The sequence below is a fragment of the Monopterus albus genome, unplaced genomic scaffold (assembly GCF_001952655.1).
Source record: "Monopterus albus unplaced genomic scaffold, M_albus_1.0 scaffold70.1, whole genome shotgun sequence".
Taxonomy (NCBI): Eukaryota; Metazoa; Chordata; class Actinopteri; order Synbranchiformes; family Synbranchidae; genus Monopterus; species Monopterus albus.
In genome coordinates, this window is record NW_018127950.1 from 864,753 (window position 1) to 892,000 (window position 27,248).

The 27,248-nt window shown below is 40.1% G+C and overlaps 1 protein-coding gene and 1 non-coding gene across 3 annotated transcripts in view; one reads left to right on the forward strand and one right to left on the reverse strand.

Annotated features, from left to right (window-relative positions):
- The window catches only part of kcnh6a (potassium voltage-gated channel, subfamily H (eag-related), member 6a), a 36,395-nt gene that overhangs the window by 3,930 nt on the left and 5,217 nt on the right, over positions 1-27,248 (reverse strand). The window contains exons 2-14 of one of the 2 annotated variants that reach the window (XM_020605430.1): positions 22,795-23,025; positions 20,812-20,961; positions 20,314-20,417; positions 18,045-18,354; positions 16,183-16,379; positions 7,223-7,648; positions 5,593-6,010; positions 4,949-5,148; positions 4,225-4,477; positions 3,347-3,540; positions 2,620-2,719; positions 2,247-2,531; positions 143-326 (exon numbers count right to left, since the gene is read on the reverse strand). In XM_020605430.1, the coding sequence (XP_020461086.1) occupies positions 143-326; positions 2,247-2,531; positions 2,620-2,719; positions 3,347-3,540; positions 4,225-4,477; positions 4,949-5,148; positions 5,593-6,010; positions 7,223-7,648; positions 16,183-16,379; positions 18,045-18,354; positions 20,314-20,417; positions 20,812-20,961; positions 22,795-23,025 (3,052 nt within the window). The remainder of the gene's footprint in view (positions 1-142; positions 327-2,246; positions 2,532-2,619; positions 2,720-3,346; positions 3,541-4,224; positions 4,478-4,948; positions 5,149-5,592; positions 6,011-7,222; positions 7,649-16,182; positions 16,380-18,044; positions 18,355-20,313; positions 20,418-20,811; positions 20,962-22,794; positions 23,026-27,248) is intronic. The other variant, XM_020605431.1, reaches the window with a different exon arrangement.
- Positions 27-98, forward strand: trnac-gca (transfer RNA cysteine (anticodon GCA)). The gene has a single exon. It is a non-coding gene; the product is annotated as a tRNA-Cys (tRNA).

Genomic DNA, 27,248 nt, shown 5'->3' on the forward strand with positions numbered 1-27,248 from the left:
ACTACCTTAAGTATAGTACAGCAGCAGGGGGTATAGCTCAGTGGTAGAGCATTTGACTGCAGATCAAGAGGTCCCCGGTTCAAATCCGGGTGCCCCCTTGTTTTCTTTAATCTTTACAACTCCAAACATAAATTCCACTCACCGGTTTAACTGGGACTGCAGCAGCTCCAATCTGGATTCCAGCTCACTGGGCCGGTCCTCAGTGAAGCGTGGAGGGTGGAAACCAGCACTGACTGACGATGTTCGTCGCTGGCTTTCTGAGAACTGGCTGGCTCTGCGGTCTGGCCAGTAGTTGTACAAACCTGACATGCTGATAGGGGCTGCTGCTGTGCAGGTAAAGAATGCTCCTCATTAAAATTTCAGCAATTCCAGAAAAACCCACAATACTAGACAGGACCAGTCAGTTTTTTTTCTAGTTAGTTTCTAATTTTCTTTATATAACTTTCCAGTGACATTCCCTTATTTCCACTTTTCCTTTTATTGCTTTTAATGTTGTTTTCTTAGTTTCAGCTCTAGTTTTACTGGTAGACATAGAATATTTAAATGTAGAATGACAGAAAAGTACCTTGTAACTCAAACAGTAAATCCTTAAGTGTTAGGTCCTATTCATAATTTATATTTTCTATTATTTATACTTGCAGCCACTTCAGAATTAAAATATACATTATTATATCATTATTATTGCAACAGCTATCAAAGAGACTACCTCTCTGGTAGCTGTTGCAAAATAATAACTTATTTCGGTTTAATTTTCAGATTAGATCAATTTTAAGCTTCATTTAATTTTTTATTTGCTTTATAACAATAATTTAAACTTGGTCTTGGAGTTTTTCTTCTCCACCTTGGCCAAGTGTTTGGCTCAAGGGGACTTTGTTGGGTTTTCCTGATACTGCTGTAAGATCTAGTATGTAAAGTGCCTTGACATGATTGTTGTTGTGATAGTGCTATACTGAAATAAAACTGAATTGAACTAAAAAGAAGGGCCCCAGGTTTTCAGTCAAAGTTTTGTGTTATCTCTCTCAGGTAGTCCTAGCTCCGGAAGCTCTATGTTTCTGATGAGGAGTCATCAGTCACATCAACTTGCCCAGTGTGTGTTTGTTGTGTCCTGATGCTTTTCTTTTCTTTCTCCTTTAACCACTCATCCAAACCAGTCAAGACAGAAGGTTGCCCACCCAAAGCCCAGGTCTATCAGAGCTTTTTTCTGTTAAAGGGAGTTTTTCTTCTCCACCTTGGCCAAGTGTTTGGCTCAAGGGGACTTTGTTGGGTTTTCCTGATACTGCTGTAAGATCTAGTATGTAAAGTGCCTTGACATGATTGTTGTTGTGATAGTGCTATACTGAAATAAAACTGAATTGAACTAAAAAGAAGGGCCCCAGGTTTTCAGTCAAAGTTTGGGAGTACATTAAAGGGCCCAAGGCATACTTTTCCTTGTTTTCTGACTTATCTACAATGTTACAACGGTGAATTCTCATCTTAGACATGACCTAAAGCTCAAAAAATGAAGTGCATGTATGTTCCAGTACTTCTATGCAAAAGCAACTTGGTTTATACACATCTTGCAAACTCTTGCTTGTGACTATTTTCTAATAAAATAAAGTATTAAGTGATAGTTTAAGGATTTCCTTGGCATTTCATGTGAGCTTGCCTGACATCTACCAGTGCCACTGTAAAAGCGAAATTTTGAGACTGTACGGTTTTGTGGCTATATTTACCTCTGAGGGGATTAACGATCCATGATGTTATTGTCAGAGCTACGCTACCTGTTGGAATTAGTTTCACTACTTTGGGACTGTATGTGGTCGTGTGGGGGAAGATGCAGCGACCACCAGTTGGATTTACTGACCTTGGAGCTACTTGAAAGGGAGTGATGTCTATGAAGGAGAATTTCAAATTAATTAATGCGGCTGTGGTTCGTTGTGCTGTCCACTTTCAACACAACACAGACAGTAGGAGTTGTGCGTGTTCACGAACTATCCTCTCGTTTTTAGGCAGAGGCTCTCTGGTTTTATCGTTCTGAAATAATTGCAGACTATTCTGAGTTATGATGGGTGCAAAGCTAATTTATAGGTGCCCAAGATTAAACATTAAATGGCTGGAAATGAGCAGCCATAGGCACTTTAAGTTTTGTCTAATCTCATAAAAGATATGTCCCTAACACTTCTGGAGAGAGAAGGTGGCAATTGTTGTCACTGGTAGAGAAGAGGAAATAAAAACAGCTCCTAGGGAAGAGATGCATGGAGTCTTACCTGAGTATGGCAGACCTCCAAAGTCTACAGGTGAGCCCATCCCAGCTGATGTTCCACTGTGAGGCAGTATATTGACCACTGCAGGGGTGTAGTCTTTGGTGTCACCCCTGGGGACGTACAACTCCCCCTTGCTGTGGCCCACGGGCTTCATCTCCTCATCACTAGACTGCGAACAGATGCTAGCACTGCTGCAGAGGTCTTCCCAATGGGACCCTGTGATCTTGCCTCTGTTTTTCACCATCTGACAGGACTGATCGGGATAAGAGTCCTCATGGTCCGTCCCATCTGTACCGGCAGTCACAGGACAGTTAGGAAAGGATTTTGGAGATTAGACATCTAACAGAAACATTAGGGAATGTATTAAGCTACTCACCTGGGCGGTTTCGACGCCGCAGAGAGCTTCTCTGATGCCTCACCCGGTGGTAGCTGCATTCAGAGTCCCTGCTCGAGGTTGGCTGGTTTATTCTATCTGCCTGATACATATCAGCTTCAGTAATTCAAAAATACACACCTGATTTTAATCTTAAAGGAAATAATCATTCTTGGACTGACGTGCACCATTAAATCTATAAAGTTTAGTTTGAGGCTACTGTTAGTAGGGAACCCTGCACCTGGTCTTCTTTCATAAAGAATTTCTACAAATGTCACTTAGACAGGACAAAATACTGGCTTTCATTATAATGACTTCAGTAATGATTGAATCTGCATTTGCCCTAGTAAAGTATAATTAGTTGACAGAAAGAAAAGTATGGATTATTCCTATACTTATCCTTTAAAATCTTCATAGTTTAGAAAGAAATGCTTATATTTTGTGAGGTTCTAAAGAAGCTGAAAAACCCACAACCACCACACAACAGTAGGTCCAGACATGGCAGGTATGTTAAGCATTTTTTTAAATTTAGATTTTAGGATCAATTTGACTTTAAAGAAGGGACGTATCATAACATTCAGAAATGAAAAAAACCTGCTTAAAACAAGTTTTCTTAGGCTTTGAGATGAGCAAACGCAGAATGTGAAAAAAGGCAGTCACTGTTAGAATAATGTTAGAAATTGTTTAATCTACAGACTTGCTTGTAACATTGCCCTCTGGTGGTACTCACATCTCTCAGGCTGAAGGTGATCTCCAGGTTGTTCCAGAACATGCCAGAGAAGTCAGGATACATGTCCAGCACTTCCAACAGGTCATCCCTCAGGATCTTGTGAAGGTCACAGTAGGTCAAAGCCCTGACTTCAGCGCTGGATTTCCCTGGTCTCCCATACAGATTGATGGGTTCACCAAAGATGTCGTTCTTTCCTAAAGAAACCACAGCAAAAAGACAAGGGTAAAACTTCATCAATAGATGCAATGGCAAAAAATTGTATAACATTTTGATGGATTATTCTGATCCTAAACAAATGAAAAACAAAGCCCTACAATGACACTGGCCCTTAACAGCACAGATTAATGGCCCCCTCAAACACAGCTGAAAAAGAAATGACCTATGCAGCCTGGATCTAAGTGCTGGCCCTGTTGATGATCAATGCCACTGTGGAATGGAAGTGGAGCTGTGCCCAAACACCTCTGGCAACACAACACACAGAGTGGTTTGTGTGTGCTATGTGGTATAAAGGGCAGTGTGAGTTGTGACTTTGGCTTTGTGGGAATGAGACAAGAGGACAGCAGAACCACCTGATAAAGAAGGTTACAAGTTATAGTTAAAAGATTTATCAGTTTTAATTCTGTGTTAATTGTAACCATTTAACCAAGAATATAGCAGACTTTGATAAATAGCAAACTTTTAATGATTCACCTTCTTTTCTTCAGTGTAAAATTCATCATGGTGATTTACAATAGGTGTTAGTCATTATTATTGATTTTTTTTCAATAAACAACATGCTGATTAATCAAATACTTGTAATTGATAATGAATACAATCACTAATTTGCAGTGGAACAAAGGACAAAGTAAGCATGGCCTCCATTGTGGCATGTAGCTCACCCAGTATGGCCACCACCACGTCATCCCTGAGGATCTCTATAGAGCCTCTGGAAATAAAGTAGAGAGCAGTGAGAATGTCCCCACTGTGGACCAGAGTGTCACCCGGCGGAGCGTGGGTGGTCTTGAATCGTATGGCCAGAGCCCGCAGGCAACCTTTGTTGGCACCTTGAAAGGCTTTGCAGTTCTGCAGTAAGCTGCGGTTCAAATGGAGGCAGATGTCAGCTTGCAGACACTCAGGGAAACCCTTTAAAACCTGCAAGGCAACACAGGGCACAAGGTGAATTTAAATTCACCTTAATAATTCTCTAATGCTTTTTCTTCTTTATTGTGCACCTAATTTGTCCTATAGCTTTAAAACCAAGTTATCCAAAATGGAAAATAAAACAGACATTTAAACTACAGAGTTGTGTGGAATAAAAATGCTTTCTTAAAACACCATTTTATGATTTATCCTGATTTTATTTGTGGTTTTCACTTATTTGTCTTCAATTTAGTTTCTATTATAAATTCATACATACTGTATGTTGAAAAATACACAAATAAGTAGATGTTTGCAATGTTTTGCAATTTTTTTTTTTTGCAACTACTTTGCCAATGACAAAAAACTATATAACACAATGTCTAAACATCTGTTGCCCCCTCTCAAAAACATCTTTCCAGCCATTAACCACAACACAAACACTGAGCTCTTGCCTCCTGTGAACCAGTGGCAGACATGACTCACAGCATTCATGTCGATGCCGTTAGTGTAGGACCAGGCATGTTGAAAATACTCTTCCAGCCTCTGTTTCAGGCCTCCTGGGATCTGGTGGAAACGTATGAACTCTTTGACCCGCAGCATCTGGGTGTGGTAGCGAGCCGTGCCAGAGTACAATCTCTGAATGATGGCAGACACGTTCCCAAAGATACTGGCGTACATCAGAGCTGCACAGGGCAGAGGACAGAGAGACTATTTGTCAGGGTAGTCCTGGGAGCCAGACGGTTCATACCAAATGATTTGAATGTGTCTGGATTTGTTTCCAGGGACCTTTATTGCATGTCTACCATGTTTCTGTAAAGGCAAAAATGCCACAAAACACATTTAAAATGCTATATGTTGGGAGAAATGCATAACTTCAAATTTGGGTGATGCATGTATGCAATTTAAAAAACTAATGGATCAATATTACTGCATTCTGGTCATTAGTTATTCCAGTTTCAAAACCATCATGATCAGGATTTATAACTGAGTGACAAAGGATTTCCAGTCTGATTTTCTCTCTTTTACAAGCACCTATCTACTTTAAACTATACCTGGTATTTGCTTTGTTCAAAAGAATGTTCACCCTACAAGATTCCAGATTTCAGACTCACTCCCACACTACTCACAGCCAATCAGCATGACACAGATGGAGAAGATCTTCTCTGGGTTGGTGTTGGGTGAGACATTCCCAAACCCCACACTGGTCAGGCTGCTGAAGGTGAAGTACAGGGCTGTAACGTACTTGTCCTTGATGGAGGGGCCCGAGGATGCATCACTGTCATTGTAGTATTTACCGATCTGGTCGGCCAGGTTGTCCAGCCAACCGATCTTCATGCCTCCAATGAGGGTGGAGCCGGTGCGCTCCATGTTACCGATGGCATACCAGATACAGGCCAGCCAGTGAGCGATGAGGGCAAAGGTGCACATGAGAAGAAACAGAACAGCAGCTCCATATTCTGAGTAGCGGTCCAACTTCCTGGCCACTCGTACCAACCTCAGCAGCCTGGCTGTCTTCAGTAGTCCCATCAGAGTCGTTGTCTGAGGCTGGGGGACGGAGGTAGACTTAACTTCAGTGAATGTCAGTAATAGAACAGATTTTCTTTTGCTACAGATAAAAGGGTATTAAATGAATGTTTCTAGCATGCAACAAATGTACAGTACATACATTATACAGATATCACAAAAACCTAACTTAAAAATATATATTGCACTCAGTCCCCCACTTAAAAACAATAAACTAAATGTTATACGCTCAGTTTGGGAAACACCCATAATCAGCCAAACGCAGGACCTGAAGGTTGGACCAATCAGTGAACAATGCTAGAAATTAAGACAACTAATTAATTCAGTGTGTACAGTATCTCAGAACTCGTGACCTGCGTGACCTGTGTTCCAGTTTATTCAGTGGCCAATTCTGGGCGACTCTAGGAGGAGGAAATTTTACATTTCCAGAACAGCTGCCGTGGGTTTCCAGTCTGCACTTCAGAAGACCTGTGAACACTCCGCGAATGGTTTGTTCATCCACTTGGGGCTGACATCTCATCACAGCAGCACTGTTTCAGGGATGAGCCAGCTAACTAGCCTCTGCTCCAATAGCATCTGAAACCTTTTCATAAAAACTTCCTGTTTTCTGTCTTTCTGAAAAATTGCATCATATTTCTAGGGTTTTGTGTTCATACTACTACAACTGTACTGTAATTTTAGTGTACCACAAAATGTAACACCTTGTCATTTTTGCCTTTATTTGACAGGGATAGTGGAGATAGAGACAAAAACAGTGGGACAGAAATATGTCAGTGTCCCAAATGGGATTAAGACTGAGTACTATGTGCATATATGGTACATGTCTTAACTATTACACCCAGGGCATAAGCATCTTGGTATTTTTACTAAAATAAAATCAGAACTGTTTTGTTTGGATTCACTAACTACAAATCCCATGAGTCTAAGAATGGAAGGGGTAAGAGGCCTGGTCCGTCTCATCTGTGCCAATGAAGTCAGAAGGCACAGGAATAATATAAATGGGAAAGGCTGGATTCCATTTAGCTGGCTCACTGGCTTGACCTACTGAGATTCTAAAATGCAAGAGCGCATTCATTGATTGTTTTTAGTTGCATAAAAAGTGGTTTTGTCATTTATCTTTTATCTAAAAGGAAAGATGTCTTTTGAGCTTTGCCACACAATGCCAGGAAAAGCAAAATGCATGTGGTGATGTTGTGAGGCCCCTGATATCCACTGTTTGGGGTTCTTTCTCACCTCATCTGACCCCGAGCGGAATATGAGCAGATCGAAGGGGATGGCGGCCACAATGTCAATAAGGAACCAGCCCTTGAAGTAGTGCTGCGCAATGCGACCTGGATGACTGACCACCTCGTCGTTGCGGTTGACGTAGGTGGTCCTGAAGTTGATGAGGATGTCCACAATGAACATGACGTCCACCACCAGGTCCACCACGTTCAGCGGGTTACAGATGTAGCCGCAGGTTCGCCTCCGCTCCTCCTCCACCTCGCTGAGAAGAAAGGCGGCTGAGTATGGTGTGAAGATGGCAGTGTAGATGACTAGCAGCAGGATGACCCAGTCCCACACTGCTTTGAACGGGCTGTAGTGAAGGATGGTGCATTTGTGGATGCGTGGGGCCTGGAGCTTGTACTCTGGCAGCACATCAGCACCAAGGGACAACACCTGAGGACAAAGGGAAAGGGTGGAGAAGACAGTGGGAACCATAACCACAGAGTGCACTTTATAAAGACTGAACTGAAAACAAGTCACTTAGCTATGTCCAGAACATGCACAGTGTTTGCTCCCTAGTAAAAACTAACATTAACCACTTGAACAAGAAAAGTGTGAGCATTTGATTAATTGACCTGTAGATCAATAGCATTTAATTATCATCATCATTTGAATATCAGTACCTATCGCTTCTGTGGCCAGATTTTTAGGAGCTTAATAAATTTTTCAGCAGGCTTAATTATTCAGATGAGGTTAATATTCATACAGTGCACCGTGTTTCACCCCCCACTTCCACTTTATGTTTAAAAAGCATATACAGCTTAGACTGTGCTTGTTTAATATATAGTCATTGATAATGAGGAAGATATGTATTTCTGGTTTAAAAGAGCATGTTTTTGTTATTTTATATTTATAAAAATATATGTTGTAGTCTGCTATACAAAACACAAAACAGCCTAAGCAGTGGTTTGGGACGAAAAAGGTACAGGGTCCTTTTTGTTATGTTGCTTTATTATTAATGCAAACGTAACAATTGTTGTGCCTGCTTAAAAACATCTAAAACCTTCTGAACTGCAAAAAACATCAAATGCTGATTTATAATTACAGTTGTCTTAGACTAGATTAGGTGGTCTAGATCACAACTTTGAAAGTAAAGCCTGACATATGCACAGTTCTCCTTTCTCACAAGGACATAGGAAGCAGAAAGAACCTCAACAAAACATGTCACTCCACTTGAAGTAAAGCAAATATCCTCCAACCCACTGATTAAAATGGCTGTTAATCTGAATAGTAAAATGTGTAAATTAGTGCCTGCTTGTTATGTATTACAGCTTGTACTTTGACACTGTACATCCCAGCCAAATAGACTTTACTCATTCTGTGCCTACAGCTCAGTAACAATCTCTTCAAAAAAACTGTTAACTGGTGGGAAAAAAGGTCACAACCCTCTAATGACAACATATCCACAATCAGTCATTTTAAATTGCAAATATTTTAGTGAGGCAAAAAGAACAGAAACAGCTCCTGCCTATAGTTAAGCAAAGCACCTCCGTCCAGTGTTGCTACCAGTCCCTAACAGAGGCTGAGTCAGAAAAGATTCCACAGACCAGTACGACAATGAGACCTTCCGTGTCCACATTTTTATTCTGGTGTTGACCATGGCAGCAGAGGTGAGGACTCCTCCAATCCCTTCACAGCCCAAGCTACCTGTTGTGCAATGGCCATCTCCTCTCCTGCATCACTCTCTTGCAGAAAAACACCACAGACTTATAAAAAAACAGCCCACAAATGCAGTCCCTGTGTAGTTCTGTCCTCTCCTTGCAGGCACTTCATTAATTCAAAACTCTAACTGCTCTTTTAAAGAGTCTACTGCAGCCTCACCTGGCTCTGTTGCACCATGTGACCTCCAGATTGTCCAGACTATGTGATCCCTTCTACTAATGCAATTCAATTGTGGACCAGAATAAGAGCTGGTATCGATTGCATGCCATGCAGAGGAGTGTTTGTAGTCAACTCTTGTTAGCTGCAAGCTCAGGACTCTGTGTGGCTGGTGATGTGACAATACTCTATTCAAACAGAGTCCCACTGCTGATATGACTAGCCCATGTAAAAAAAAAATACTCTCAGTGCATTGCTATCCTTCCATCTTCTCATAAACCCTCCAAGTTAGACCCTCATTTGCATTATAGTTATGGTTGTAGTCATCATGAAAAAAGAAGCTGGACTTGTGTGACGGGCAGCTGTATTGGCTCTAGAGCCAAACACTCCTCTAAATTCATACAGTCTACCATGACGGCATCTATAGTTCTTCAGCAATGAAGACATCACTTCCACTTTCCCAGCCAGGATGATACCACTGGCCAGAAATAGTCAAAGAACTATATTTAAAAACATTTAAAAAGCTCACATGTGACAAAAGAAAGAAAGAAAGAAGCAGAGGGGAAAACAAAGTTAGATATAGTTTTCCATTACGGCCCACAACAGCCTTTATTGAACAAGGGATGTTGGCTTCTGCTCCATAAATGTTGTTATGACTAACAGACAGTTAACAGTAATTAGAAACAGGGTTAAAGTGGGAAACCACATAAGATTTACTGAATTCTTCTAACACGACAACCTGTGGCCCTCCTTTGTGCGTCGGCAACTGAGCAGAGTAGCTGTCCACAGCCTGTTTCATAATGATGACCAGAGAGCAATGTCTGGTTCCAATGCAACAGCCCTCTGTCACAAATATATAATTAATATAGTGTTGAGCCATTTTCATAAATGTTAGATTAAAAAGGCAGCTGAGGTATGACAATATAAACACAAAGGAAACGTAAAAATTAAACTGCAAAATGAGTGCCAGTATAAATTATATATAGAAATGCTACTTCTTGTGCATTAAAGTATAAGTACAGCTTGAATAATAACAATTTTAAGAATAGTGGATTATAATTTACTGTCTATGAAAGAAACACGCTTTACTTTTATTTACTTTTGAATAAAGTCAACATGCAATGTGCAAACTTTCACATATAACTTATTTTACTGAGTTATTGGAGCTTTTTTCTAACCATAAAGAACTTTTGTTAATATGAACTTAAGCAGTGCATTTTCTTTTCTTTTCATATTCTGCTCTAAACACAAGCACAACATCTATTCTGTACCTAAAAGCTCCTTCAGTAAACTTAAAGCAGGAGCAACTCAAATCCAAATTCATCTGAAGATACGGTGCACAAAGTTTGCGGCGGCCTGTGTGACATCACCTCAATTTGGATAAAGCTGATGTTACTCACCTGTGTAGCTATAGTGAGGAAGCAGGATGGGGGCAAGAGGAAGGGGGAGGAAGAACAGGATAGGCAACAGTGGCAAACAAACAAGGAAGCTGACCGAGAAAAGAAGGGGAGAGTTGAAGAAGTGCACCAGAGACCCGGTAAGGGAAAAGTACTCACAGGCTGAAGTTTCTGCTTGTAGCTCATACTGGTGCGTCTCACAAGGTAATCAGTGAGAAAAGACTAAGATAAAGAGAGACAGACAGATGGAGAAAGGAGCAGCCTCTGTCCATCCGTCTGGATCGCCCTTCCTCCTCCTATTCCTCTCTCGCTCATCCTGTCCGCCTGTGGCCCAGCCCTAAGTGTGGGATCCTCTTTCAAACATAAAAAAAAAAATCTCCAGCAGCTCAAAGAATGACAGCCTCCCCTTCCTCCAGTGGAGCTCAACAACCATTAATAGTCAAATGCTTGACATTCTTAATGCAACAAACACTTGTTGTAATGTGACAAAAGTCATTTTGACTTCTAACACAAGTTTTTAGTAGAGATATGATGTCATAACATTTCTTTAGGACTCACTGTTGACTGAAAGTTACTCAAACTCTGATTTTTGGTCATTTTGTTATGGAATAACTATGCAAATACTCATTTCTAGATACACTATACTCATGTATATTAAGTTTGTGTGTTTGTGACATTTGCATTATAATCTCAGACTCAGTTAATTGTTGTTTAAATGCTAATAAAGACAGTTGTATTTTTGCATGTACTCTAAATTATTCAGTTATTACAGATACTGTGTCAGAGACATTAAATATTTAGTTCATACCCTTTGTTCAAACTATGGCTGTATTACTGGAGTATTTACCTGTAGGTTTTGAGTTTTTTAAATCACTGGATTGGTTTATTTCAGGTTTTTTTTTACATTGCTGCCAAGACATTTTGGGGAAAATGATTTAACTGGATCTGTAATAAATACAACTTTTTAGACAAATAGCTGCAGTATAATAACATCGTTGTATTTCTGTCCCACTATTTTTGTCCCATCCTCACTATCGCTCCACAAGAACTCATGTGCACATGTTCAAAATCACAGTGCTAAGTTGCAAAAATAAACAAAAAAAAATCCCTGTCAGTTCAAACTATAGTCCATCCAGATTTCTGCAATCTCCTGCCGCAAGCTCATTCAACACCAGGGGGCACCCCATAAACACAATTCTGCTTTCCCATAACACGTGCACACACACACAGACATGCTGCTAGTTAGAATGTGCTGGAGCTTTTGTACAGTTACTGTCTTTTACAAGCTACACTCTGGTCAGTCACACTGTGTGCTTCATGTTATGCAGACTAATCAATATAAACAGAGATCAATGAGAACCTTCATCTCCCTTTTGTAAGATGCCAATCGAAATCCAATTATAAACTGATAGCAAGGTTCAGCTACAAGTAATAATGATAATCTTTCAGAAAACAAGCGCTGGGTGTAGTAAGTGACCTCTGCTACAATTTGTTCAGCAGCACCGATTACTGTGACTTAAAATGACCTGATCTGTGACCACACGACTGTGACACCGCTGCAAGTCAATTCAAACTGTTTAAACAGGACAAAACTAACTGCAGTGGGATTTAGAGGGCAGCTGGTGGTTTAACTGGCATAGAGAGAACATGCCCACTGCCCTCTACTTCCATTAGCTTCCAGAGGCCAAGGTCACAGGCAGCATCAAGCCAACAAGTGCTGCTCAATAGCCTTTTTACTTGCTTTCCTAATCTCACCAGAACCCCTCTCCACTCCCACAGACAGTCTGTAATCCCCACACACACCCACACAGTCTCCATATGCATCCTCACACACTCAGCAGCAAAGTCCCCCACATCTATGCTGCTGAGTTACCATCTGCAATATAATGACATTATATACAACAGATACAGTTATACCACAGGCTGTAAATAAAAAACCCTCAATACACTGAAATATCAATAAAATTTTACATATACGTTTCAAAACAATTCCTGGGTTTGTTACCTTCTCTCTAAATAACTAAATTAATACTGCTGCAGCAATGTGTCTAAACATTGAAAATACTAGCCCACGTTAATGAGGAGAAGGGTTTCTATTTCCTGTTTGTTTGCAATGAAAAGAATGTGTACACATGGACAAACAGAGACAACCAACTCAACAAAAGCTTACAGACCCCCTCCACTTAAAAATGTGCTTTGCTTACTATTACTTCACTTGGAGAGCTGCACTGTGCAGAACGATGTATTTGCAGAGTTTGACAACAGAAGCCGCTCATGTTACATCGAAGTTTAAGAAATGTTTTCAGGAGATGATTTTGTGACATCACAACTAATCTGGAGCCAGTCACGGTCCATTATGCAACTTAGGTGCTGTGGAAACTGTGAGTCTCCAGTGCACCAACCCGATCTCACAGCGAAATGTATAATAGCTATGGTGGTTTGCAACGCAAAAAAGTACTAGTCTCACAAAAGACAATAGCTGACATTCCTGGGTAAGTTTAGGCACACCTACTACATGGTTAAGGTTAGGGAAAAACCCTGGGTTTGATTAAAACATTCTCAAATGAGTAGCTTCTGTGTGAAGCTCAGGTGTTTGCCAACCGCCGTAACACACCAATAGAATAGAATAGAATAGCTGTATTTGTCATTGTACTGCACATTGTACAACAACATTTAAGATGCAATCCTGTGCATAAATTATAAAAGAGCTACAATAGTTTTAAAAACCTAAAAAACTGTATAAATAAATAAATAAATAAATATAAATACTGATTGTCTAAAAACATCCTAATACACACACACACACACACACACACACACCAACACATTTTTACATTTCTGCGGGACTGTTGCACGATTCCAAGGAATCAACACGTCACAGTGGACATGTTGTGGAAAGTATTTAGTGCGGCTATGGCTCTGAGATAAAAGCTGTTTTTAAGTCTACTTGTCCGTGTTTTGATTGCCCTGTATCGTCGGACAGAAGGTAGCAGTTCAAACAGACTGTAGAAGAAGAACACAAAGAAGGACACGATTTTACAGCTGTTATTGTGACACTATGTCTTACACCGTGGACCAACGTAGCTACTCTACATGTTCAAATGAGACTGGGCAGAGACCAGAGTGAAAATTCATCTTGTGACCACTAGTTAATCTTAGACAATATTTGGAAATTCATGGATTTGGCTTTTTTTTTGTGTGACGAAGAAGAAGATTTCATTTTAAGAAATTCTAATGAGCTAATGAAACTTTTCTGCAGAGAACATATTTCTGACACAAATAGCTGAGTATTCAATGTCTTATATGACGTATATGAGATGAATTTAAAATTTCAGCCACTGAGAAACCAAGGAAATCATATAAAAAAGGAATAGTCTGTCTAGTATTGTTTTTTCCATCAAACAAGGTAAACTATCCACAAATGTAGCATGATAAATCCAGTTATTTTTATCCTACCCAGTTCTATTTCAACAACCACAAAATAATATCCGGGAGGATCACGAGTTACAAACCATTTGTTTGCATGATATATGTATAGCACCTAATAAAAAAGTGCCTCAGCACCAGAAACAGGCAAAAAGATTTAAAGACTCAGTACTGGACCAAATCTACTATGGCAAAAACCCCATTAAGGTCGTGTGTGGTCTGTCAACAGGGAACATACCAGAGACAGATAGCTGTAATAACTGCACTCCACCGTCCAACAGAAACATAACAAAAAGCAACACACTGAGCAGCAGACGAACACTCCGCTGCAACGCTAACACAGAGGAACATTCACATTCTATCCACACTCATACATGACGTCAGCAGGGTTAAGATGAAAGGATAAGATTTCTGCCAGGCCCTTCAGAGAGCCTTCTGTTTGTCCAGCTAGCTTTTCCAGGGCCACACAAGCCATGTTGCTTCCACACCGAACAGTGAGTCATGGCCAGTTGTCGATAGCACTCCACCTCCCAGTGTGAGGAAGTGAGATCTCACCATCACCGAGGCAGCAGTATTCAGTCACACAGCAGTCACATTAGATAGTAGGACTGTGCAAATAGCATGCAAATTTAGATCCCAAGGAACAAGGAAGCACTCAGAGAATTCATACTGCCACCGACACCGAAGCCACTGATTGTATTTGGGATTTCATCTGAATCACTTTGCTGAGTACAACCTTTTTAATTCAGTCCATGTCTCAAGTTTGAAAGGCTTTAATCAGCTCAGACTTTCAGATTATTCAGACAAACATACAGCCTATTTGGCTCAAACTGGTTGGAAAGAGAATCAGCTGACCTGTGTGGAAGCCCCAGTGGGTTAACATGATGCACAGAGACAGCCTCACATTGTCCAACCGCCAGCTTTATTGTCGTGGACCAAGCAGGCCATGCCACGACATTCTGGTTCCAAGGGTTTGTGTGTGTTGTACGGATGTCATTTTTGACTAAAGTATTTACTATTATAATATATTGGTACACTATAGCAGTATATAAAAGTCCAAAATCACCTTACCTCAGAAAACCACTGGCATTAGATATTAACAAAAGTGTTTTTCAAGAATTCTTTCATAGTGTAGAGGAGCACGCACTACTTCAACTGATCTGAAACCAGGAAAAAACTATTCTTCATTATTGCATTTGGATTTTCTGAAAAATGTGATTATAATTAGTATTGAGTGCTATCACTGCTATTACTTTGCTAAAGTCAGCTCTTAAGAGGAAAAAAGAGACTTGTATTATAACATTTTCCACTGTTGCTTTCCTTCCACTGTTGTGCGTGAGAGAATGGTGTGCCAAAACATGCACAGAGGCACTGCGGTGTGTTGACAGGTAGCTGATGAGTGTGTGTTCCTGTTGCTGTTGCCATAGATGTCACACCTCAGGTGAGATTATTCTTTCACACTTTCACCCTGTGACTGCAGATGTCTTGTAACATTATCAAATGAGCCAGAAGCAAATACCATTTATTGACATTATTTTGAGCTATCTACGTACAGTATATGCAGAGACAGTGACTGGACGTAACAGCGCCGAGAAATCAACTGCAATAATGGCCATACCATCTGAACTCATCTGGACAACAAGACAATTCAAGAACACAATGTTGTTTCCTTTCCCAGTTGTCAACATGACAAATTCCACTTTGAGGAGCAGCCAGAAACAGCCATCAGACAAAACCATGAACACTTTGCTATCATAACCTCTTGAGTTATCCAAAAAGATTAATCCCACATTGCACAAAAAGGCCCTAAATTACATCATCTTTAAAAAAAGCTAAATAAAAATCAGCACATTTCTTAAATAATTTCAGGCATGTTTAAGAAAAACCGGTGTTGATACCATTCTAGAAGACTCTTAAAAATGAATAAGTTTTGTATTTTAATTTGGTTTCAAATGACTTCTTTCCAGTGTTTACTCTGTAGGTCCAGGCACATCCATTGTTAAATTTTAATCAAGCGTAAGGATGAGAAAAATATTGAACTTCGGTGCTTCATTCAGCCAAGCCCACAATTCCATTTTCAAAAGCTAAGATGGCAATTCAGGGGCTTTACTGTGTTAAATGTTTAAACAGAAAAAGTGATAAGCAACCAAGTCAAATTCACAATAGGAAATGTCAAATTCAGGACCCCAGCAGCTGCAACCACAGAACGATGGAGCAAGAGTGAAGAAGAAAGAAGGGATTCTTTATCTCTGTTTGTTCACTGAGATGATAAAAAGCTCGTCTCACCTGTGTGACCTGAGTGACCTTCTCAGTAACGTTCTGGGTTCGGTCTTTAATCTTACTCGGCGCAATGATCTCGATCTCGGTGGGAGAAGGAGGCCTCATCCGGTCGAAGGTGAGGGTAACCTGAGGGATGCGACCAATGGTCCTATGTCTCATCAGGTCTGAGTCTGACGTAGAGTTCATAGCGCTGGGCTTCAGATCTACAACAAAGAAGGGCAATACCAGCAATCAAGAGGAAGATGTGGTTTGAAAAAAGCAACAAGAACACAATTTAAAAAAACATCTGATAATGAATTATAACAATAATATGATCTCCGACTTCAAGCAACTCCAAGTCAGTGCATATAATAGTGTGTAAATATGTGTTTAAAATAGGCACATACATATATGTACATAAATGCCTCAGTTAAAATATTAGACAATAAAAACGCTGACACATTTTATATAAACATGTCTTGTATTCAACAGGGGAATGAAGACAGGCTACGTGTCTCCTCAGCATCACAGGCGAACAAATGAAATGTGACAGAGTGAAAGTGGAACCTGTATCCTGCAAAAACAATTTTGCTTCTCTATTAAATATTTCCCATGAGAAACCATGGGGCCAGATGTGCAGCACAAATGCACCACAAACCTTTGCACACGCACACAATTCTGTGATCTGTCTCTCTGTCTGTATTTTGTTGCCTGACAGAAAAGTCAAGATTCTCTCAGTGACTTATGGTGATGTAACTCTGCACACATCACTATTAAGGAACAAGTTTGCTGTAAGGATATCGAGCTGTTAGCTGTCAGCATGAGGCCGTGCTATCTGCCAAGAGAATTCTTACATGTTATGAAGGTAGATGTGTATATTGCCCCCTCTGCTAATGCTGATGCTGCATGTGATGTCCTGCACTCAGCTGTGAGAAGGCTGCAGACGCAGCACCCACAGGCTTATCATCTCTGGAGACTTTAACCATACTTCTCCATCCTCCACCCTACCCACCTTCATCTAGTATGTAGCCTGCCACACCAGAGAGAATAAAATACTGGACCTGTTTTATGACAACACCAAGGAGGCTTATTACTCATCACCCTTCCTTCCCATGGGAAGATCAGATCATAACCTGGTTCATCTTTGACTGTCTCACACACTGGATAACAGACTACTGTGCCCACCAGGACTGTTTGATGCTTCACCAACATCAAACCATGGATTAACCCTGATATAAAGGCTCTCCTAAAGGAGAAAAAGAGGGCCTTTAGATCAGAAGACAAGGAGCTGAGAGCTGTGCAGAGGAAGATGAGGGAGAAGATCTGGGAGGGGAAGGCCTGCTACAGGAGGAGGATGGAGGGACAGCTGCAGCAAAACCATCTCTGGCCACAAGAAGTCTGACTCCCAGGCTGGAGGGGACCAGAAGTGGGTGAACGATCTCAATCTGTTTTTCAATAGATTTGATCGTTCTTTTGACCCCCCTAAACACTGTCATCCCTGCTGTAGCCCACCTCTTCTGTGCTCCCAGTAAGATCCCCTGACCCCTCTCCCACATCCACCCCCTTCTCCATGACTTCCAGTTCACATCTGCCCTGCACTTGTCCCCCTGCTAGCAGGCCAGCACCCCCACCGATGCACGCCATTGCTACACACCCCTGTTTAAATCTGACCGTTACAGGTCATGTAATCTGATTTAGATTGACAGTATTATATCCTCTCAGATGTTTAACTGGCTAAAATAAAATATTCATTATATTTTACAGATATGATGAAATGCGTGTTGTGAAGATATTTTAGTGTTTCTCTCAGACAAAAGCAACAGTTACAACCTACTGTGATATTATAGTTAAACCACTTCCTACTCACACCGCACCAGTCAGACACTCACTGCTGTTGCTTCGGGGGTCTCCAGGTCGACTGTTCCATTCAGCCCTCATGCCATCTATGTCGTCCAGCGATGAGGCTCGTCGGAGGCTGCGGACGCTGTCCCGAGAACAGCTCCGAGGTAATGTCCCCCTGGCAAAAGCCATGCCAGGGTCCAGCCGGTCTGTCAGCAGGGAGCGCCGCTGGGTGGAGGACTGGGCTGCAGGAGAAGGGGGGTCCAGGTCCTGTTCTATCAGAGCCTCCGTCTCAGACTGCATGCAGCTCTCCTTGGACGGAATCCGAAACTCTTTCAGAGGGACTTCTTCACTGTTTGGCTGTCAGGGAATGAGAACAAAAAGATTCACTTTTATATTTGTTTTAGCAGAAATGTGTCAGTTTAAACCGGACTGTACTTTTTTAAATAGTTGTCTTAACACGCTAAAATGCTAAACACAAGATTTCAGGAAAGACCTACACAAAACAGAATGTGCAACATATGCATGATGCAAAGTAACATTTTAAACAACAGGACATGTTTTTCCTCAAATGTCATAGTATTTTCTTTTTGAACCATTTATTTTCTGAAACGGACCCCACTTACATCTTGCATGCAAAATAGAAAGTAGTCCTAGATTGGCCCAGTGCAGTTCCACTGTCAGCTATGGATGCTGTCAGGAAATAGTTTAAACCTGCATTAACTAGGATTTAGCACATATTTGGATGAATCAACTAAAAAACTCTTTAGAAGTGTTGTCTCCCTGCTGTGCTAAACCCCCACCACACTCTCCTGTGTTTATTTCTTGCCCTCTGTGGCCAGTGTTGTTAAAGTCTGCACTATACTTCTTCCATGCCCCGATTGATCCAAGGTTATTAGATGCATTTTTCAAACCAGTATGGCTCATTTCAAAGATGGACCATGGAGGCTCCCTGTGCAGGTACAACCCAGGATGGGAGCTGACCTGTTAGACCCAAGAGGCCGTGTTATAGCACAGAAGGAGTGCAGCAATGAACCAGCAAAGATCCAAAACCAGAGTTAATATCGGTTTGGCATGTCGGAGACGAAGAGCATTAAAAGCATCCAAAGAACTAAGATTTGATGCAGACGTGGCTTTCTTCCTTCTAGTATTGTTGCTAGCTAACATTATATGCCGGCATCATTAGCAAGCTAATGTTATCTTTTAAATGTTTTACCTTTATATTTAATTACTCTAGCTGTAATTTGGAGTCATTCCACCTGACTGCAACATTAGTGTCTTGTTGCCCAATTAGTGGAAACCAGTGTGTTAGCAAATGAAGTACTTTGGCTCATTTTTCCTCAGTTTGGTCCAGTTTATGTCGGATATAACACTAAAGTCCATGTAGTTGTTACAATTTACACCATCAACACAGCTAGAAAAGTGGGGAGTTGTTCAACTATCAAAGCATAACATGAAATTTCTCATTTCACATACAATTCATGGTTATGTGTGTCAAGTATGTAATATTGAATGTGATGCGAAAATTTGCCTTTGTATTATTTGCTGGTGTTACTGCAGATACATCCACTACAAACAACGTTAGACATATGTATACATATTGCTAAACCTCTTTATTTGACATTGTATCACTGCAATGCCATCAAACACCATGGGCTCTATGGGCTCTATATTCTGTATACATTAGTTCTGGAGCTGGTTATTACTGCTGCGCTACCTGACTGCTACAACTATCTGGCTGTCATGACCACATCTGACCTAGTTTCAGAAACAGGGCAGGTGGGGCAGGGAGGAGCAGAGGGAAAAGAGGAGGGGATACTGCTTGAGTTTGTTTTGATTCTTACTTTGCCTTTAATGGTTGAAAATTAGAGGAAGAAGTTAGTTAATGTAGCTTTAACACAAGACATGATTCTCCAAAATATGAGAACAGAGAAAGACTTTGAGAAGACAGAAATATGTTTTCAAACATTTTCCTCAAAAATAAAATTTCCATTATTCTTTGCCTTTGGCATCTTTTGACATATGAAACTACACAGTGCATACTGTATTTAATAGCAGATATTTCAAATAGGACAAACCAACAGAAGACTGCATTGCCTCTAAACAATTTGAGTGCAAAATGTGTTTTTCTTTGTTTTGTGCTTTTAATGCATGTGTGAAGAACAGTTAAGTGTCATTGGAGTGGTGGTGAAGGCATAATGCTTTGTCAGTGAAGAGTTCAGTGCAACAGACATGCTGCACTCTTATTTTATGTGCAGGATTTAGAACCCATGATCACATGCCAGAATGTGGCGTGCATGTGTGTGTACACCAACTCACCTGCAGGTAGTCCACTACCACTCCTTCAAACTGATCTTTAGAAAGTGAAGGTCGTCGTAAGGACCGTAACAATGGCAATCTCACCTTTAGCCTGCGATTCTGACCTGAGGGAGAAACTCTGTGTTCAGCTCAGCTTTGATCAAAACTAAAACTTTATATTATGTTCACATATAATTATGTTTTGTCACCAAAAAATACACTTAGACAGACACTTTTGGTGACTGCTAGCTGAGAATGCTTGTCAGCTGGTAATTTCTATGTCCATGACTGGAAGCTAATGTCATGGTTTAGTTAACAGTTAAAATGTCAGTCCTGACCTCTATGATGAGAAGTGACACAAACTGATTAATGTGAAGTATTAAAGCAAAATAGTTACATATGAGCATATAATAATTAAATTTTATCATATTTATTAGCTTGTCACAGGAGAAGAGAGAGGCAGCTTTTATAAATGTATGTCATGCAGGGGAGGTATAATACAAATGTTAAAGGTTTTACAGTAAATCCATCCTTGCGTGACTCTCTGCTTAAGGCTAGATTTCTTGACAGAAGGATCTATTAACTCCTGGAAGTCGAGGATGAACATGATGACAAGGCCCTCCTCATTTTTTACGGGAACAATGTCCACGAGACAAGGCCTGCAGGTCCCTGTAGACACAGGAAGAGAGGCAGAAGAGATGAAAAGGAAAGCAGCGGGCACCAAGATTTCAACCTGTGACCACTGCCACCTGAAATTTTTTTTACAATGCTTTTAAGGAAGGCCATGAGGGAGGAAATCACAGGAAGAGAGAATTGAAGGGAAAAAGAGGGATTCTAAAAAAACTGGCAAAATGGGCAACACTTCCATCAGGTCTAAATTCAGACTGTAATCAGTATGGGCTAAAAATAGATATGGACGACAGGGCAGATCTTTCTCTCTCTCTCTCTCTCTCTCTCTCTCACACACACACACACACACACACAGGTGTGTGTGTGTGTTGTGTGTGTGTGTGTGTGTGTGTGCATTCAGTCCCATTCACACATCCAGCCTGAGGAAACCCAGGACAGGAATTTAGTCTGGAGGCAAAAAAAAACTAGCCTGTAAAAGGTGAATCACTTCATCTGCTTATTCAAAAATGTTTCTGCCTATCCATTCTGGGAGCACAGCAAGAAGAGGGAGACAAAACAAATAGCTGCTCAGTGGGATGGCACGCTAACACATTTCCATGACAACAGCTCTCTACACTGCATGCCTCATGCCCAAATGCCCAAAGTAAGCAAAGACACGTGTGTAAGTGTGTAGACAGTTAAACGTGGTTGGGTTTATGGTGGGTGGCTGTGATCATCCTGAGTCTGGTGTGTTTACTTGTTTCCATCGTATGTTTCTACCTCAGTGACAGACAAGCAGGTGAAGATTCTAACAGGTGAAAGAGAACAAGGAGGTAAAAGTAAATTCAGAGTGAAAAGGAAATGAGGCTTTAAGAGGAGAGAATGTTCAGTAAATGTCCATCTCAATGTTATTTCTTTGTTTTCTCACTCAGTTCTCTCATTAAAATTTTAATATCATCACACATTCCTTCTTGCTTTTCACATCTGTGACAATTATTATTTTGTTTCTAAAAATCAAAGGCAAATACAGGTATAGGGATGTGAAATAAAGCACGGGAAAGACTGATGATGAGGAAGAGGAGGAGGGATTAACATTACACCAACAAACAACATGGCTGTGCAGAAGGAGCAAAGCAGCTGTGCATCAATAGGAACAGGGCTTAAGATAAGATAAAAAATACAATGCTGAGTCTGCTTGCCTGGTCTCGCTGGGGAGGTGACTCAGTGCCGAGAACACACTGTGCGATTTAAAGCCTGATTACAAAACCATGATTTGGCCATGGTGACTGATTTTCAAGATCATGGAGAGAACACAGGGGTCTGCAAAACACATGGCAGACCACTGTGAACGGTCACCACACATGATGCGAAGCTGAAATTGCTTTCTGGATCGCTCATGTTAAATGCATTTCATTTTTATGATTAGAATCTGGGAAATCTGAATGTGATTCTCCAGTTTGAACTACAGTAAGTAACAACAGAAATGTGAAGGGACACAAATCTTTGCAGAATCACTTTGGATTTTAAAAACCTTCTGCATGTTCCTTGAATAAGGATTATCTTAAACACATCTGCAGATCCTGACACTTTACACTACACTGGATTATTGTGATCAAAGTGAATGAACTGGTTTGGCAATTAAAATGAGTAGTCTTGATGATACACATCACAAACACCATATCCTTAGCATGTACTATTTTGGGTAAATAACTTTGTATTCATCAGTTGTAACATGTTCATCCATTTATTTTTAAAACCAGGAAAACTAGGTTAGAAGCTGTATTTTTAACCATAATTTAGCACAGTGAACAGGGTCACGCAATCCGCTAGATAAAATGTAATTATTATTTTTCCCCTTCCATATTCCAGAAATTAAGAAATTATTTGTCTTACCTTCCTTAGCGTAGTAGAGGATCTCCACCTTGCACTCCTCGGAGCCAAGCAAAGCCTGTGCTAGCTGGGCCAGAGCACTCTTCATGGTCCCAGGACCCACCAAAAACTGGCAGGTACAAGGCTGCTGAATTATCTCTGCCCTGGTGTAGCCAAACATCTGGCAGAAGCCTTCATTGCAAAAGATGATGCCACAATTCTCCATCTGGGCATTGGCAATCAGAAACCTGCGATCTGACAGGCAGAGGACACTTAGTGTCATATGAAACAAACCAAGTTGACAAAACTTGTTTCTTCCAGGAATATTACCAAATAAACAATATATATTCTCTGGCAAATCTAAATGCATTTCAGTACTTTTTTTTTAAATTCAATGCCAATCAAAGTAATAATGACTATAAATTACAGCCCAAGTAATACTGGATTACTGATGCAGAAAAGAGTTTGTGCAACAATAAATGGATAGGCAGGTAGCAACACTGTGGGGAATATAAGTGTCATCTCACAGAAAAACTACAAAAACTGGCACAGTTTATTAAGGTTCATTGAGTTATTCAGTTGTTCTCTGTTTTTGCTATTCTATTCTCTGTTTTTGCTATTCTATGAACTGTTCTCTCCCACCTGCCCAGCAGCATCCCAACATTTCCCTTCTTTCCTTGTCACCTGATTCTCCACATTCATTTCCATACTTCCGTACCTGTTTGCCATCCCCCCACTAGCTCCTCAGTATATATGTCACCCCACTTCCACCTATCCTCTGCTAGATTGTCTATTATGCTTTTGTAGCTGTAGCGTCTGTAGCTTTCTATTCTTTATTCTTGGGTTTTCTCAATTTCCATTTCTCCCCTTATTTATATTAGGAAGAATAAAGGTGAACTGTTAAATGGTGTGACTTGTGCATTTGAGTCCAGCCTAGTTTGGCAGAGTGTTTTGTTAGCGGATTGCTTAAAAGTGCTTTAACAAAAACATAAAGTTGAGAAAAAGGGGGTTTAAATTTTGAAATTGAAGGTCAAACATGTGTAAGAGATAAAATGCTATTTTAATGCCTTCATTTTATTAAATAATTACATTTAAAGGAAACTATTTTAGAATCTATGGACAATTTTAAAGACTGCTACAAGTGTATCTTTCAAAAACTCTAGATAGGTAGTTACAGCTACTCTGCTAAGCTAGGGTAGTAATATTTTTGCAGGACTAGTATAGCTGCTATTGCTTTGTGTCAGGTTTGAATTTAGCTACTGCCTCATTAATATGAATTACTGAACTACTGGACTGAATTACTAATAGGCTGAGTCATTAAAATTGATTTTTTTATAACAGGAAAGACTAAATTATCTTAACATTACACACTGCTCTGTCTGAAAATATATATTTCTGTGGCAAAGTATATTGTAAAGTATCAGATTCTCATCTTTCAGTTTTTTCTGGATATGTATTTACTGTTTTTTTGGCTACTGTATATTTGGCAGCATATACGCCAAATCAAAGTGATCACATTAGATCATACCGTCCAGCAGTTGACAAAAATTCATTTTTATGTTTTTCTCATTTGCATTTTCTAATCTTCGGGTATTTAAAATTCAATAACACTGTTTAAGATTTAATTAATTATGCCTAAGTACAGACTAATCAGAATCTTCTCTATGGCTTTGTATCTGATGAGGTCTGCCAATATGACGAACAGCTCCTGTGCCACCGTGCTCGACAATCAGCTGAAGTGGAACTAATGCAGCGTACCTTTCTGTGGTGGTAATCATATTAGTGTGACAGTTACTCCGAGGGGACTGAGAAAAAGCAGGTGCTCACTTTAACATAAGAGCCTGTGTGGCGTCACACCTGCTCTCACATAACTTGTAGGAATTTACAGGTTGTTGGCGTCTATCACAATTAGCCTGTAAGATTTTACCTAACATTTTTGCAACAAGGTTTATTTTTCTCTCTTTTACTGCTAGACTGTGGTGCTGCTTATTTTTTGGATCAAAGATTGCTATTGTTCTGTCTCTATACCACATACTGTGTGTACTTACATTCTTGTTTGATTAGTTTTTGTATGAATTTTAAATGAAAATATTATTTAATACAGTGTTTCAGCATTTACGAAATTTACCCATATATATTTGTGTCTAGCTAACATGATTTTTAAATGTTAGCCGCTAGTGTTTTTTCCTTTCAACATTATGCTTGTAAACTGCATAGTTGTATACACTGGGGAACAAATCCCTAATTGGATGCAGGCTCATAAATTCAGTGCTTTCCGTAATGAAGTCTGATGTGTCTTCCCTACAAGACCTTTCCCAGGGGGTCGACTACCACCAGTAATCTCTCCTCCTGTGGGAAACACCGTGGCTGAACAGTATCAGGTGGAAACTGAACCACAGTAATGCTTTTTCCTGGGCTGCTGAGCCTTTTATACTGACCACTTTACTCTATGTTTATTAAATCCTTAACAGTAATTTTAAGGTCATGTACCATTCAGTTCCTGTTACTGATTATTGTAGCGTATGTGGCGCTGGCAACAGCCATATAAACACTGTCCACCATCAAAGTCAATTAGGACAGTTTTGTTCAAATGCTGCTAATGAAGGAGTTCAGTCAGCTGAATGAAAAGTACATGCATAACATCTGCAGCCTCTCACTGACCTTTTTATTGTCTATTGGTAGAACTAGGTTAAATAACTCTCCCTGTTAGCCGCACACACAGATGAGCGAGGCGACTCTTCTCACTGTCCCTCTCTTTAATGTAAATGGTTGAGCTCCTCTAGTGCACATCCTGTCCAGAGTCATTAGTTGGGGGTCAAAGTGGAAAAGCTACTCGTCACAATGTTGCTAAGCAGCGCCACCAAGGCACATGCACTCACCTGGTAGTGTGCATGTACTCACACACACACACATACATTTAGGAACTTACTGTAGGGGCATTACATAATAGGACTTTCTCAAAGGAGCTTCACAAATTCAAGCATGAGCCCCCAGATCAAATCTGACTAAAACGGAGTTGTCAGAAATCAAGTGATCAGGATGGCAGGATTATTTTTGGTCTTACGTATACACAAATGTACCAAGGAGAAAAGAGAAAAACTGACTGAAGCAGACCACACTCACTTTATTAGGTACAGTAGCTGTCTTTCACCAAATCTTCCCTTCGTGAAAATGATAACATTCAGTTTTTGTTCATTAACTATATGATCACCTTGTACTGCTGTTGAAATAAATGGCAGGCATTTCTATTATTTTGTCCACACCATTTATATAAATGAGGCTTGGCTAAATACCACAGACACTTGTCTGTATAATATTATGTACAAATAATTGTTTTGTACCATTTTAAAAAATAAAATTCTATTGATGGAGAGTTAAATGACTGATGCGTAAAGTACAAAATATAAACAATGGGTAAAAGGGAAATTAAAAAAGTAATCAAAGACAACACTAAAAGCAACATCTGTTTTTATCATGAGCTTTACAGGTTGTGGGAGAAACGAGAGGTTTTCTTTTTGGCTGAATGTGTGAGAGGTGGTCTCTCTATGCAGCCAGTGGAACATGTGGGCTAATGGAACATGATGTGAGCCATCAGGTGAGCACTTACAAACAAAAACACACAAGCAGGTGCAATACCCCTCAGACATGAAAGGAGCAGTGGGGGATCTGTCCACATCACTGATGCAAAGTAGATAAGCTATTTTACTGTAACATAAAGACTTTCCAGTCTGCCACCCCTCAAGACACTGAGGCCTGGGGAAAAGAGCTTAAATGATATTTACCACAACAAAACAGGTCTGCACAAAAAAATAAACCTGATCCTGTAGCTGTAATGCAACTAACTTTAATAACCAAGAGAAATTCACAAATAAGATTACACATTGCTGCCACTAATTTGTTTAAAATGTAACAGCTTCAATCTGGTCTTGGCCCATGAAGCTTTCAGAAATCCGTTTGTCTGGGACAATATTACCCCCGTTTTCTGTAGGAGGGAGGCTCATCTGTTAAAGACTAACACCTTTAGGAGAATTATTTAAAGCGTTTAATAGGCCTGTATATTGGTAACACTTTATAATAACTACACCTTATTCATCCTTAGTTAACCATGAATAAGTACTTAATTAATGATGAGAAAAACATTAGTTAAGCATGACTCATACTTAATAACACATTCACTAACAATTTACTCCTGGTGACTAAGGTCATGCATAAGGTCGTTATTCGCTGTTTATTCATACTTAATAAAACATGAATAGATGATCTATTAATACTGCAATGCATGAATATGTCAGGGAGTTGTTAATTGTTAGTTACTGTTTTTTGTGATCCCTTCTAAAGGGAAGACTGTTTATGGTTTATTAAGCATTAATTAATATGTAAGAAAACCCAAAAGTGCCTCAAGCTCTTTTGAGCTGTGGAAATGCAGATCTGAAACAGTCAAAATCAAGACATGACACAAGGATACAGAACATATTTTT